Source organism: Nansenia antarctica (assembly GCF_963989245.1).
Source record: "Nansenia antarctica genome assembly, chromosome: 10".
In the NCBI taxonomy this organism is placed as follows: Eukaryota; Metazoa; Chordata; class Actinopteri; order Argentiniformes; family Microstomatidae; genus Nansenia; species Nansenia antarctica.
Window position 1 is genome coordinate 16,852,868 of NC_137680.1, and position 13,139 is coordinate 16,866,006.

At 43.1% G+C, this 13,139-nt stretch overlaps 2 protein-coding genes across 2 annotated transcripts in view; one reads left to right on the forward strand and one right to left on the reverse strand.

The window, feature by feature from the left end:
- Positions 1-2,658: 2,658 nt before the first annotated feature.
- LOC308166456 (tubulin beta chain-like) lies at positions 2,659-5,017 on the forward strand (the record flags this gene model as incomplete). The annotated part of the gene is made up of 4 exons (XM_080540769.1): positions 2,659-2,715; positions 3,084-3,192; positions 3,622-3,732; positions 3,960-5,017. The coding sequence occupies 4 exons, from the start codon at positions 2,659-2,661 to the stop codon at positions 5,015-5,017; spliced, it is 1,335 nt and encodes a 444-aa protein (XP_080396895.1).
- Positions 5,018-7,995: 2,978 nt separating this feature from the next.
- Positions 7,996-13,139, reverse strand: part of LOC308166452 (CUB and sushi domain-containing protein 3-like) — a gene marked incomplete at both ends in the record, with an annotated part of 120,500 nt that continues 115,356 nt past the window's right edge. The window contains 7 exons of the mRNA XM_080540763.1: positions 7,996-8,155; positions 8,334-8,469; positions 8,678-8,765; positions 10,314-10,426; positions 11,071-11,229; positions 11,807-11,872; positions 12,386-12,565. Coding sequence (XP_080396889.1) covers positions 7,996-8,155; positions 8,334-8,469; positions 8,678-8,765; positions 10,314-10,426; positions 11,071-11,229; positions 11,807-11,872; positions 12,386-12,565 — 902 coding nt within the window. The remainder of the gene's footprint in view (positions 8,156-8,333; positions 8,470-8,677; positions 8,766-10,313; positions 10,427-11,070; positions 11,230-11,806; positions 11,873-12,385; positions 12,566-13,139) is intronic.

The window sequence follows — 13,139 nt, forward strand, 5'->3', positions numbered from 1 at the left end:
ATGTCATGAGTGTAAAGAGACACTGAGTGTTTTGATCTATGAGTGTTGTGGCTTGATCAATGGGATCAACAACATAATTATTCATATAATAAACTAACACTGGAGGGCACTAGTCTCTGTTGTTTTCCTAATTGCCATGATCTGGTCGTTTATATATATATATATATATATATATATATATATATATATATATATAAAAATATATTCTCCAACCACAATAACCTGAAAGCATGTAAAATACATTCACTCTGGCTAGAGCGTGTCCTGATAGATCTGACCCGACTAGGTGTTGCTGATGTGGATTCTATAGACATTATGGTGATTGGGCTCTTCGAGTGTGTCAGAGGAGAGGCAGTCAAGCCCTAGGAACAGTGGCTTCCCAGAGTGCGGGGTGGGGTGGTGGGGGGGGGGGTGGTGGGGGGGTGGTGGTGGTGCAGGCACAAAGGATGACGGAGAGGCTGGCTGAGGCTTGGGGACACGTTTGAGGGAAGCCATTTTACGTCTGACGTCCCCTGTCAAACGAAAGAAGATTTGGTTCTTTCCAGAACTTATTCAAACAGAGAAAATGGATTTCACATAACACATAACATTACACAGTGGCACATCAGCCACACGTCAGGGAAGAGAGCACACCCTCTAACAGTGAAAAGCCAAAAGTCAAATTATGTTTGTTTTTATTTCAATACAGTATCTCCGTATTGAAATGAAACAAACATAATTTGACTCTTGGCACACAGGCATGCACGCACACACACACACACACACACACACACACACACACACACACACTTTCTTGTTTTTATATGTGTGAATATGTGTGTGTGAGTGTGTGTGTGTGTGTGTGTGTGTGTGTGTGTGTGTGTGTGCGCACGCATGCGTGCATGCCTGTGTGCGTGCGTAGGCGTGTGTGTTGGGAGGACATCTTTTTCTTTGAGGTGGGGATGATCAATGAGACTGCTACATAATGGTAATTTAATTTGGTGGCATGGTGTACCTGGAACTTACTTTACACTGTGAATTTGAGTTACTCCATGAGATATGATTAATCATATGGAGTAATCTGATCTTATCTGAGTTACTCCATGAATCATATCTCATGAATCTACTTATTGTGTAAGTTAACTTGTGGGTACACCGTGTACTTGCAAGTTACCTTGCACTTTAAATGTTGCCCTCCTGACACAATCTGCCATGAAGGTTATGGGTGCAAGGTAGCATCCCTCCCTGCAGACTATTTTTGAACAGACTGTTGTCAGACAAGCACAGGACATTTCAGACCCCTTCGCTGTACGGCACTCTGAGTATCAGCCTCTCCCTCAGGCATCCAGAGTCCCCACACGGAGCCCAACAACAGGTAGACACACTTCTCCATTCCCATGTCCATCAATTCTCTTGAGGCCTAAGAAGTCAAGTTGAGCTGTGTTAGTCCTCCACTGACTGAATGGAAGGGAATGTGCAGATATCTATTATGTGGCTAGATGAGAAGTACACTCTGTGTCTATGTGTTATGTTGAATGTGTAATGTAAAGTCAAGTGTCTATTTTGTATACAGCACTGTGTGTCTTCCTCCTCTGCAACTTCAAAGGTTATCCCATCCTAAACAATGAATTATATAATATCCTGATAACACTCGTTGTAATTGATCCAATTATAGACTAGAGACTGTTCCGGAATGTATGCCTATCAGCACATATTATTGTTCCCATAAGAACAAAAAGGTTTCCTATGTGGAACTCTCTTCTTTGGACAATTCATTCATTCAATATGAGGTTGGCGATACACAGACATGTTGACTCTGTGGCAGTGTAATAGCCTCTGTCTGATATTGGAAGTCTAGAGTCGAGAACTGAAGCTAGCTAGCTTGTAGATAGCTTAGCCAGTTAGCGAGCTAGCAAGCATTTCCCTCCAACCTGCTGAAGCCAGCTACCTAGCAACAATAGCTAATTCTTAGCTTCAATACAATAGCTTATTTTTTGTCTGCGTCTAACTTCTTATTACTTTATAATGTCGCCTTAAGCGAGCTAGCTATAACCAGGTTTGTCTAGAGAAAAGCTACATTTGTCTGGTGAATAGCTATGTATTTATTGTTTTGTGAAGATTGTTTGTGAAGAACTGTGTGTGACATTTGTCTGTGTAAAATGTGCTATACAAATAAAGATTATTATTATTATTATTATGTAAAATGTGCTCTGCAAATGAAGGCTATTATTATTTAAACATGTAAAATGTGCTCTACAAATACACGTGATTCAGTGATTGATTGACAGCACACGCACGCGGCTGGTCACGAACACGAGCTTTATTTGAATATCAAACCGTAAGCACCAGATCAGAATCAAGTGCATCTCTTGAAACAACCAATCGTGCAATCTAATTCACCACGACGCGCTGTTCGTGTAACCAATAGAATCGCACTGTTCGTGTAACCAATAGAATCGCACTGTTCGTGTAACCAATAGAATCGCACTGTTCGTGTAACCAATAGAATCGCTAGAAATGTGTTCAGACTGAGCAGCGGGCTGAACAACCGTTAGTGTCAGAAGCATCCACCGCTACACCGGGACAGCATCGTTCAGAATAGCTACAGCAAGCCTCGACAGAGCTTACATCAAGAGTTGTATATTCTTTTTAAAATAATACCATACTGTTTATCGTAAAATGAGGGAATTAGTTCATTTACAAGTGGGTCAATGTGGAAATCAGATCGGCGCAAAGGTGGGTTTTGTTAGAGGCCATAATCAGCTAGTTGAATAATGCTAGCTAGCTGTCTGTCTGCCTGTCTAACAGCTGTAGCTGTAGCTGTAGCTGTCTGACAGGAAACATTAGCTGGGTTGCTGCTAGCCAATATACACCTATGTGTTTACTAAAGAGCAACATCAGGTTGCACATTATTTGTTAGTTCATTTGCAAGTCATATCCCGCCTAATTAAATGAAGAAAAAAAAATGGGGGGAAAAATGTTTTTATTATGTCGGCAAGCTACCATCTAAGCCGCGCCGGCCCGCTCACTGGGAGCAATTTGGGGTTCAGTAATAATAATAATAATTTAAACAACATGAACCCTTCTTCCTTCACCTGCTGCAGTTCTGGGAGGTGATCAGTGACGAGCACGGCATCGACCCCACAGGGACCTACCACGGGGACAGCGACCTGCAGCTCGAGAGGATCAACGTCTATTACAATGAGGCGACAGGTGGGTGACATACACAGGGATCTGTGGAAAAAATACTAAAAACTAGTTTTTTTGAATGTTATTGCCTTTAAATGACTATTATTTTCTAAATGCGTCTTTTAATGTTAGTTAGATGAATCTATATATTTGTATTGACTTGTTTGACTCTTATAGTAGGCTAATTATTTTTATTATTTTGTTTATCTTTGTTATATGCCCCTTGGATTGTATGGTTTATATGATTGCTTTTGTGTGTTTTATTGATTACTATTGTTCTATTGTTATTTTTATGCTGTGTGGATATGTTAAAGCACTTTGAGCTGCAACGTTTGCAGGAAATGTGCTATACAAATAAAGGTTGTTATTATTATATAGCTGTAATGTGCTGCTACTAGTGACAGTCATAAGTAAAGTTATGACATTCATTCTATTACATTTGTGTTCCAACAGGAGGAAAATATGTCCCCAGAGCCATCTTGGTGGATCTGGAACCGGGCACTATGGACTCTGTTCGCTCAGGTCCCTTTGGACAGATATTTAGACCAGATAATTTTGTATTCGGTAAGAAGATTTCATAGGTTTTCGATCTGCATTTGATGTAGCTAAACAAATATTACATTTCAAGTGTTTGTGTTGAAAACAAAGGCTGAGCTGGAGAATTTGTTCAATGTTTTTAACATGTAATATAATAATATAAAATAACATCTGTAGGACTAATAATAATAATAACAGATAATGCTGTCTTCTACCTAATTTCTTAAAATGTCTTGTGTGCTTCCTGTTCACAGGACAGAGTGGTGCTGGCAACAACTGGGCCAAAGGCCATTACACAGAGGGAGCAGAGCTGGTGGACTCGGTCCTGGACGTGGTGCGGAAGGAGGCGGAGAGCTGCGACTGTCTTCAGGGGTTCCAGCTGACTCACTCCCTGGGTGGGGGCACGGGGTCCGGCATGGGAACTCTGCTGATCAGTAAGATCCGTGAAGAATACCCAGACAGGATCATGTGCACCTTCAGCGTGGTGCCCTCTCCTAAAGTGTCAGACACTGTGGTGGAGCCGTACAACGCCACCCTGTCAGTGCACCAACTCGTAGAGAACACGGACGAGACCTACTGCATCGACAACGAGGCCCTGTACGACATCTGCTTCCGCACGCTGAAGCTCACGACCCCCACGTACGGAGACCTGAATCACCTGGTCTCGGCCACCATGAGCGGCGTCACCACCTGCCTGCGCTTCCCCGGCCAGCTGAACGCCGACCTGCGCAAGCTGGCCGTCAACATGGTGCCCTTCCCCCGCCTGCACTTCTTCATGCCGGGCTTCGCCCCTCTCACCAGCAGGGGAAGTCAGCAGTACCGCGCCCTCACCGTCCCCGAGCTCACGCAGCAGATGTTCGACGCCAAGAACATGATGGCGGCGTGCGACCCGCGGCACGGGCGCTACCTGACGGTGGCGGCCATCTTCCGCGGCCGCATGTCCATGAAGGAGGTGGATGAGCAGATGCTGAACGTGCAGAACAAGAACAGCAGCTACTTCGTGGAGTGGATCCCCAACAACGTCAAGACGGCCGTGTGCGACATCCCGCCCCGCGGCCTTAAGATGGCCGCCACCTTCATCGGCAACAGCACGGCCATCCAGGAGCTGTTCAAGCGCATCTCCGAGCAGTTCACCGCCATGTTCCGCCGCAAGGCCTTCCTCCACTGGTACACGGGCGAGGGCATGGACGAGATGGAGTTCACCGAGGCGGAGAGCAACATGAACGACCTGGTGTCAGAGTACCAGCAGTACCAGGACGCCACGGCCGAGGAGGAGGGGGAGTTTGAGGAGGAGGAGGAAGCGGAGGGCTGAGAGAAGGGGGAGGTTGAGGAGGAGGGCTGAGAACATCCTGACGCCACCGTTTCCTGTCCTGTCCTGTGTTCTGTTCTGTTCTCTTATTCACTCTGTTCATCCTGTTTTAAGTCCCTGTAACTTTTATGTGAAGTAACAATGAAATAGTTTTGTGCCATTTTTAAATGGCACATAATTCTTTGAATAATCACACTGATGTTTATTGATATGTAAAAAACTGAAAAATGACTTTGCGTCCTCCTTGATCATTCCACCAGATCGCGTCACAAATGTGCCAACTAACTTGGTGCTGAAGAGAGCATGACACCAAAGGTCTGCCACCTTGGGTTGGTTTCAGAAATATAATCTATTGATTCAGCTTCTTAACAGCACTGCTGGCTTAAGGGTGATTGTTCAATGCCCCATATAGTTACCATTCATCTTCAACAGAGCATTCCACCCAATCATAATCCCCTGAAAGAATTACACTCGAATGGAAATGTCTCGTGTTATGGTTTAATTCGCTTTTAATATTACTCTATTTGTTGCATTCGGCTCATTTCTTGTTTCCATGGTTGCCATACCCAGTTTGTTGTGTAACGGGAGAGAGCTGTGATTGTTGTACAGGATCTGAATAAAAACTGCGTGTCCCATTTCAATTAGACGGTGCAATTACTCACGACGCAGGGCGATCAAACGCGGAGGCTCTTCTTTCATGGGTGTGGACCCTGAGGGGGTTTCCCTCAGGCTTTTGTCAAGGCTTGACGTTAGCTATTGGGTTCTGGAGGCTGGTGAGTTGTCACAAGAGCCATATGTAGTGTGAATGCCAGTGGTATTTGCTATACCTGTCAGCCTTGAGAGAAGATGGAATGATTATTTTCCTAAACTTAATTAACGATAGCCTGACAAATCAGGATACAATAGAGTCCTGCAAGCTGAGACTACATGCAATTCCCTTATTGTCACTTTAAATTTCCTTCTGTGTCTTTGTTTCTCGCACGTGACCTCATCTGCTCACCACTTTGATTTCCCTAAATTGTCGTCAATTATTTCCTTCCCGTGGCTTTTATATAACAGCTACTACAATCTGTCATCTCTTTATTGTCTTGCCCAAATAATGCTATCATTGAATCATTGACATCACTGCGTCTGTCACAAGCTGTCGGATAGTCCTTACCTTCTATTGGTTGTGATTCACTTTAATAATTGATTCTACTTTCTAGTGTTTTGATCCCCTCTGGTACTGCTGAACTTCAATCATCTTCATCGCCCGCTAAGAAGGAATAACCTTCCTCTGACGCCCACCTCTCAATGACAGGCAATGAAATGTGGTGGATTGGGCTCTTCTAAAGAAATGAAATGTTGTTATATCATGAATGCAAAACTGCTGTGTTAGTCTGCCACTCATTCAATATAAATAGAATATCACTAAGAGTCATGTCATTAGAGTTTGGCTTTTTTATATTTATTAATATAAATTAAGGATTTATACATCGGCAATAAAGAAAAAATACAAAACAATTTTTAAATCTTACATGACATTTACATATGAAAATGTACACAACATATTCAATAACTTACAAATGCTTATTTGCACAAAAATATATCTCTTTACAAAATATTTGAATATATACATATACATTGGCTCTGAATTGTTTTACATAGGATGACCACTGAGTTGTACAGTGAAAAGCATTCTAAACTAATTTGTCTGACTTAATAGGACAGACCTTTTTTAATATATTTTTTAGATGCATTTATTGTCATCAATAAGAAATGTGTAACTGCAAAATATATTACATATTGATAACACAAGACATTTGCCAAAGAGAATGCCATCAAGTATCAAAACTGTATAAATGTACAAAATGTAACTGCAATGACAGGAAACACATACGGTAGTGGTACAAACTACTATAGCAGCAACGCTATAATATTTGATCATTTTTGGCAGACATGCACAAGTATGAACGTATGAGCTGCTTCAAAGCATGTCTCTTCTCTAAGGTCAGGAAGGTTGACATGAAGTTCAGTGAATCATCCAAACACTGAAGATAATGTACACTGTTCTTTCACAGATTAAATAATAGTCATGTTTTCCTTTAACGTATGCCCATACAGTATTTGACAAGGCACTGCAATGATTTACTTCATGGTTTACAATGTCAAAATGCATTACTTACTTCTAGACTAACTGGGACCCAAGTAATGAAAGATTGATGTGTTGAGTGTTGGTGGAGGTGTATGGTTCAGCAAAATATAACCCAGTTATATCACGGGACGTCCATGGGACCGACACAGAGCACCATGGAACTCCCGTCACAGATTGACTAAATACTCAAACTCAAACTCAAAATCTCAACCCAGAGTAGGGAATTCAAGTTCTCAGTCACTCCAAAAAATACATTTTCTTTTGATAATAAAATCCCTACATCTATCTTCAGTCAGGGGGCAGAAACATCCAATCTAAAGTAAATTGGCCAAAGAGCGTATAATATAGGGAATTTAACAAGAGGCTCATTCTTACTCTTCATCTCTCACGGCACGCTGCATGGAAAATGAACACCGCAGGTCACTTTGATCGACTCACAGTTGAGAAGCTCAGCGTTCCTAAATGAGTTCCTGGGGATGAAATATTACGAACAAAAGCCGGGCCACACTTTCAGAAATAAGGGTTACATTTGGTTTGGCTTTGAATAAAACACTCCCACCCTTTAAGTTGTATAGATATCTATAGAGCATAAAAGGCTCTATTTACCAATATGCTGGAGGATATTCATATAACAAACACTCTTAGAGTGTAAGTAAGGATACTTCACCAATCTTGTGAAGATTTGAAATGACCTATAACGACGCGCCTCACTCATGTTCCCGTTCACACACAACTATTTGTTCCTGAACGTGTGCTTTTACGTTTCTGACGGTGTGTGCTTCTTCAGAAACATGCAGGTGTATTCGTTTTACGAAACAAGAACTAACTCTTTGTTTGGCATCGGACATCAAACCATGGTGCAGACCGTGTTCAGATTGGGGTCAAAGCGGACTACTTTTCCCTCAGCAGCTTTGGGGTTGGTGTTATACATGGGGTTCTCGAACGTGGCCTGCCCATTGTTGTTTTCATGGACGGAGCAGCCTGTGTATTGTGTTTTATCGGCTTTCCTGGAAAACAGAGCACACAGTTGTCAGGACAAAGACCATTGTACCCCAAAAAACCTATCAAGTCCTTTTCAGTGTAATTAACATTGTGTAAAACCAACGTTTCTCCTATATTTGACCTAAAAGAGAGTTTTAATTAAAAGTGATCAAATGAAGAACCACCTCAGTGAAGCATACGTACCGCTGTTTGTACAGATAGAATCCAAGGCCTGCAAAAATCAGGGCAAAAAAAGGCACGAGGATGGCTATGGCCACAGAACTACTGTGCGTTCCACGGGGGGTGTCAGGAGTTGTGATGTTCTCTTTAATGTTTAAACCTGGATGGGAAGAAAACACGTTTGGAATGGAGCATTGCCAGGGTCAATACTGCCTCTCTCCCTAAGGCTTTTACACTTACTGAGTCCATTATGATGATGATGATGATGATGATGATGATGATGATGACAACAATCATGATGAATATAATGGTCACAATTGTCATTTATTCCAACAACAACATTACTAAACAGATGTATTGTACTGTACCTAGTCTCTGCAGTCCAAACTGACCGTAGTCTTTACCCTGTATAAAGCCTTGGAATACGTAACTGCCACCATCAGGCTCTGCCGAGACCTTTCAGAACAACAGAAAAAGAGGGTGAACATATACAATATACAATATACAAACATATTTCTTTGAAATTGCTCAAGCACTGAAGTCCTCTATCCATAACTCTGCATGAGTTAGTGACTGGTCACACTGTTTAACTGTGTGGTCTTTGAAGTTCTTAGCGAGAGAAACTTACATTTTACAAGAACAACAATTGCTTTACATCCCTCTCAATCATCTTGGATGATGGACATGCTCTTCTTGCAGATATCTGCCATACATATAGTTACATATACATATAGTACAAATACCGGTACATATTATATATGTATAATACAAGATCATCAACGATATATACAAGATCATCAACGTAATAAAAGACATATACCAGGATTCCAATGGCCGGGTGATCTGCAAGGGTAAACTGTCAAACACCTTTGCCATCACGACAGGGGTGCGGCAGGGTTGTCTCCTTTCCCCTCTGATTTTCCTCATTGCCATAGACTGGATCATGAGAAGAACAACTGAAAACCATAGGACAGGAATCCAGTGGACCCTGTTCACCCAGCTCGAGGACCTAGATTTCGCAGACGACCTCGCACTACTCTCCGAAAACCACACACACTTGCAACAGAAGACAGATAGGCTACAGACTAACAGTGACCAGCTTGGACTCAAGATCAACATCGGGAAAACTAAGACCATGAAGCTAAACCAGAAAACACATGACCCAATCACACTCAGGGGAGAGGCCATAGAGGACGTGGAGCACTTCACATACCTAGGGAGCAACATCAGCAGGGATGGAGGAGCAGACAGGGACATAGTAGCACGCATCAGCAAAGCACAAGTAGCCTTCAATATACTCAGGCCCATCTGGCTGTCCAAGCAACTCTCCAACAACACAAAGCTACGGATCTTCAATACCAATGTGAAGACTGTCCTGCTCTACGGCTCTGAAACGTGGAGGACCACCGAGGGCCTCACAAGCAAGATCCAGGTGTTTGTCAACAAATGCCTGCGGTACATCCTCAAGCTGTGGTGGCCCATCAGAATCACAAATGAAGAGCTGTGGAGAATAACAAACCAGGACAGCATAGCTACCACCATCAAAAGGAGAAAGTGGAGCTGGATAGGGCACACCCTTAGGAAGGACTCCAACAACATCACTAGACAGGCCTTGGACTACAACCCGCAGGGGAAGAGGAAAGTTGGAAGGCCGAAAAACACCTGGAGGCGTTCCACACTCCAAGACCTGAAGAACATCGGGGTGAGCTGGCAAGAAACAAAGGCCCAGGCCCAAAAGAGAGTGAGATGGAGAGCTCTGGTGGACGCCCTATGCCCCTCAACGGGGTGAAGAGGACTAACTAACAAATACATATAGTAAAGTGTCTGCAACATATAAATGTACACAGTCAATATCACAGATAGCTTCAAGATATGAAAGCAAACAAGCAACGGTAGGCTTATTGTTATTTCAAGAAAACAATAACTCTTGTGAAAAAAGGAATAGATGGCAATTATTCCATAGTGGGTAGCCCACCCTCCCAAATTCCAGTGTACAGTACTCACAAAGCCGTCCATGGCCCAGGTCTCCTCAGTAATCCTACTGTACGTGCTGTGAGCCAGGGATTTCATCTGGTACAGGAGGAGCATTAGCCGAGCCTCTTGGCTTTTATACACTCCTGCAGGAGAGAGAAGGAGAGGAGCGAGAGGAGGAGAGGAGAGGAGAGGAGAGAGAGGAGGACAGGGGAGAAGAGGAGAGGAGAGAGAGGAGGACAGGGGAGGAGAGGAGAGAGAGGAGGACAGGGGAGGAGAGGAGAGGAGAGAGAGGAGGACAGGGGAGGAGAGGAGAGGAAAGGAGAGGAGAGGAGAGTAGAAGAGAGGAGAGGAGAGAGAGGAGGACAGGGGAGAAGAGAGGAGAGGAGAGAGAGGAGGACAGGGGAGGAGAGGAGAGGAAAGGAGAGGAAAGGAGAGTAGAGGAGAGGAGAGAGAGGAGGACAGGGGAGAAGAGAGGAGAGGAAAGGAGAGGAGAGGAGAGTAGAAGAGAGGAGAGGAGAGAGAGGAGGACAGGGGAGAACAGAGGAAAGGAGTGGAGAGGAGAGGAGAGGAGAGGAGAGGAGAGGAGAAAGAAGGAGGGAGGGGGAGAGGAAAGACAGTTTGGTGTGCAGTCACCACTGACTAATACATCTGTCTTCAGAACCAATAGTTAATTTCCGCTCTTAGGCACAAGATAATTTGGATGGGATTGATGCACAGCACCGGGAAAATAAATGAATCTGACAACAACAAAGCAGAAGGAGCAAGACAGATGGCTTAGATTACTTACCAGAGAGCAGGAATTCCATGTTGCTGTCTGTCAAAGTTACATTGACTTTTCCAGTAGTTGTATTAAAGCTAGTGATTGTCAAAGTCATTGGTTGCTTCTGGCCCTTATAATGATAGGAACCTTTCCAGATGAAGTCAGGGGCAAAGACGTCATCGGGAACTACAAAAGAAGACATTCAAGACGTCAATATAGGGAGCAGTAATTACAGTGCTATGTACAACATAGACAGTGATTGACATTCTACTTTGTTGTTAACATCCAAGTTAACATCCCTATCTGCCCTATCACAGGGTGGGCTCTGTGGGACATTTCACAATACCACCATTAGTATGAACTCAACAGATGTTTTTAAGTTGACGCCTACATAGAGATGAAATGAGTAATTAGTGAAATTTAATTTAATTTAATTCATTAGCATAATTATACTCTGTAAGTTGTCAACAGGTAGTGCAAGACTGCAATTTCAGTTTGTTACTCATTACAGACAAGTGTGGCTCTGTGGCACTAAGTGTGGCTCTGTGGCACAGATGTTGTCATCTGTCCCCAAAACATCCATGGTATAGATCCTGAATTGAGAATTGAGGTTGAATGGCATAAATTATACAAATTATAATTTTGCATTGCAGTCTCGCACTATCTATAGACAACTGTCAAGGTGAGAAAAGTAAGAAACTACCAGCAATTGTGAACCATTGATCACAAACAATATATACAGCTATTTCAGACAGTATCTTACCATTTATTTTTGGGCTTGGTGTCCCCTGTATGGGTTTGATAGTTTTCTCAGGCAATTTTGAGCCCTCTGGAAACACATAAATATGGATGTCACAAGCAATCATACACAGCACAGTGGATACACCCTCAGGGTGTTACAAAATAAACACTGCGTGACTAAAAATCTTGCCAACACAGTACTTTTCCCTAATTTTGCATTACATAAGCATGCCACGCAGATCTGAACAAACTTACTGCGACTGTAGTGCCTTCCAATGCATCTTGAAAAAGTAACCAGATTACCTGGCAATATACTGTACACACTAATATTAATAGTGCTAAATAGTTAATCATCTGACAGAGGCGCTAGCTCCGAAAGCATTGAAGCACTGAAGATTATGGAAGGCTAACAAGATGCCATTCGGAGCCTGTTATTCACCCCTACAGCAGGTTGATTTGATTTGATTATCAGGATCCTACTATTCTTTCTGGGGTCCACACAAAACATATACAAGAAATCATCATAAAAACATATAACCAAGAAGAATAACAATATTAATCTCAAGGTATGGAAACAGACAGTTTTACTGTATGACCTTACCTCTGCACACTGGCACCTTGCCAGTCCAGCTGCTGTCAGACCTGCAGACGCGGTGCTCAGAGCCCCCAGACAGGTAGTAGCCAGGCTGACAGGTGTAGACAAGTGTGTATCCATACGCTGGGAGGTCCATCCCCACCACGTCGGCATTCAGAGGGCTTTTTGGCTGCTTGCACGAGTGGGCTACACATGGAGATAATTAGGCAATCATGTCAAACACTGTTGTTATTATAAAACACCACTCAGAGTTTGTTTGACCTGAAGTGCATAGGTAGTTTGAGAGAGAGTAATCATTCACACAGTTGGTTATTAAGCATGGCTGTAGTGCTGGCAGCCTAGGCTGGTGTCTGGTGTACATGCAGTTGAATGGAAGTAAATTTAGATACGAAATATACAAATAAACAGCTATAAAGAAGCCTATGAAATGAAACACTTCACAATTAGCCTCATGAAGAAAAGATAGAATAAACAGAATATGTTGCTTGATGATTGAACGAATGAGATGCCAGCTGTCAAATAATAGACAGCTGCCTCTGAGTTATGCCACCAAATAGCCCCTTCATGGTATTTTAATGACATTAACTGTGATAGGGCGTGGAAGGAAACAGGGAGGATGAAAGAGTGTTTTTCTGCTCCATCAAAGAGCAGGGAGGCAGGCTGTGGTGGAGGACTAGGGACAGTGTCCCTGGGGGGCCACCTGGGTGCAGATTCTCCTGCAGAGATAGATCCAACTGATGTGTGAGCTGGTCCAGCGCAT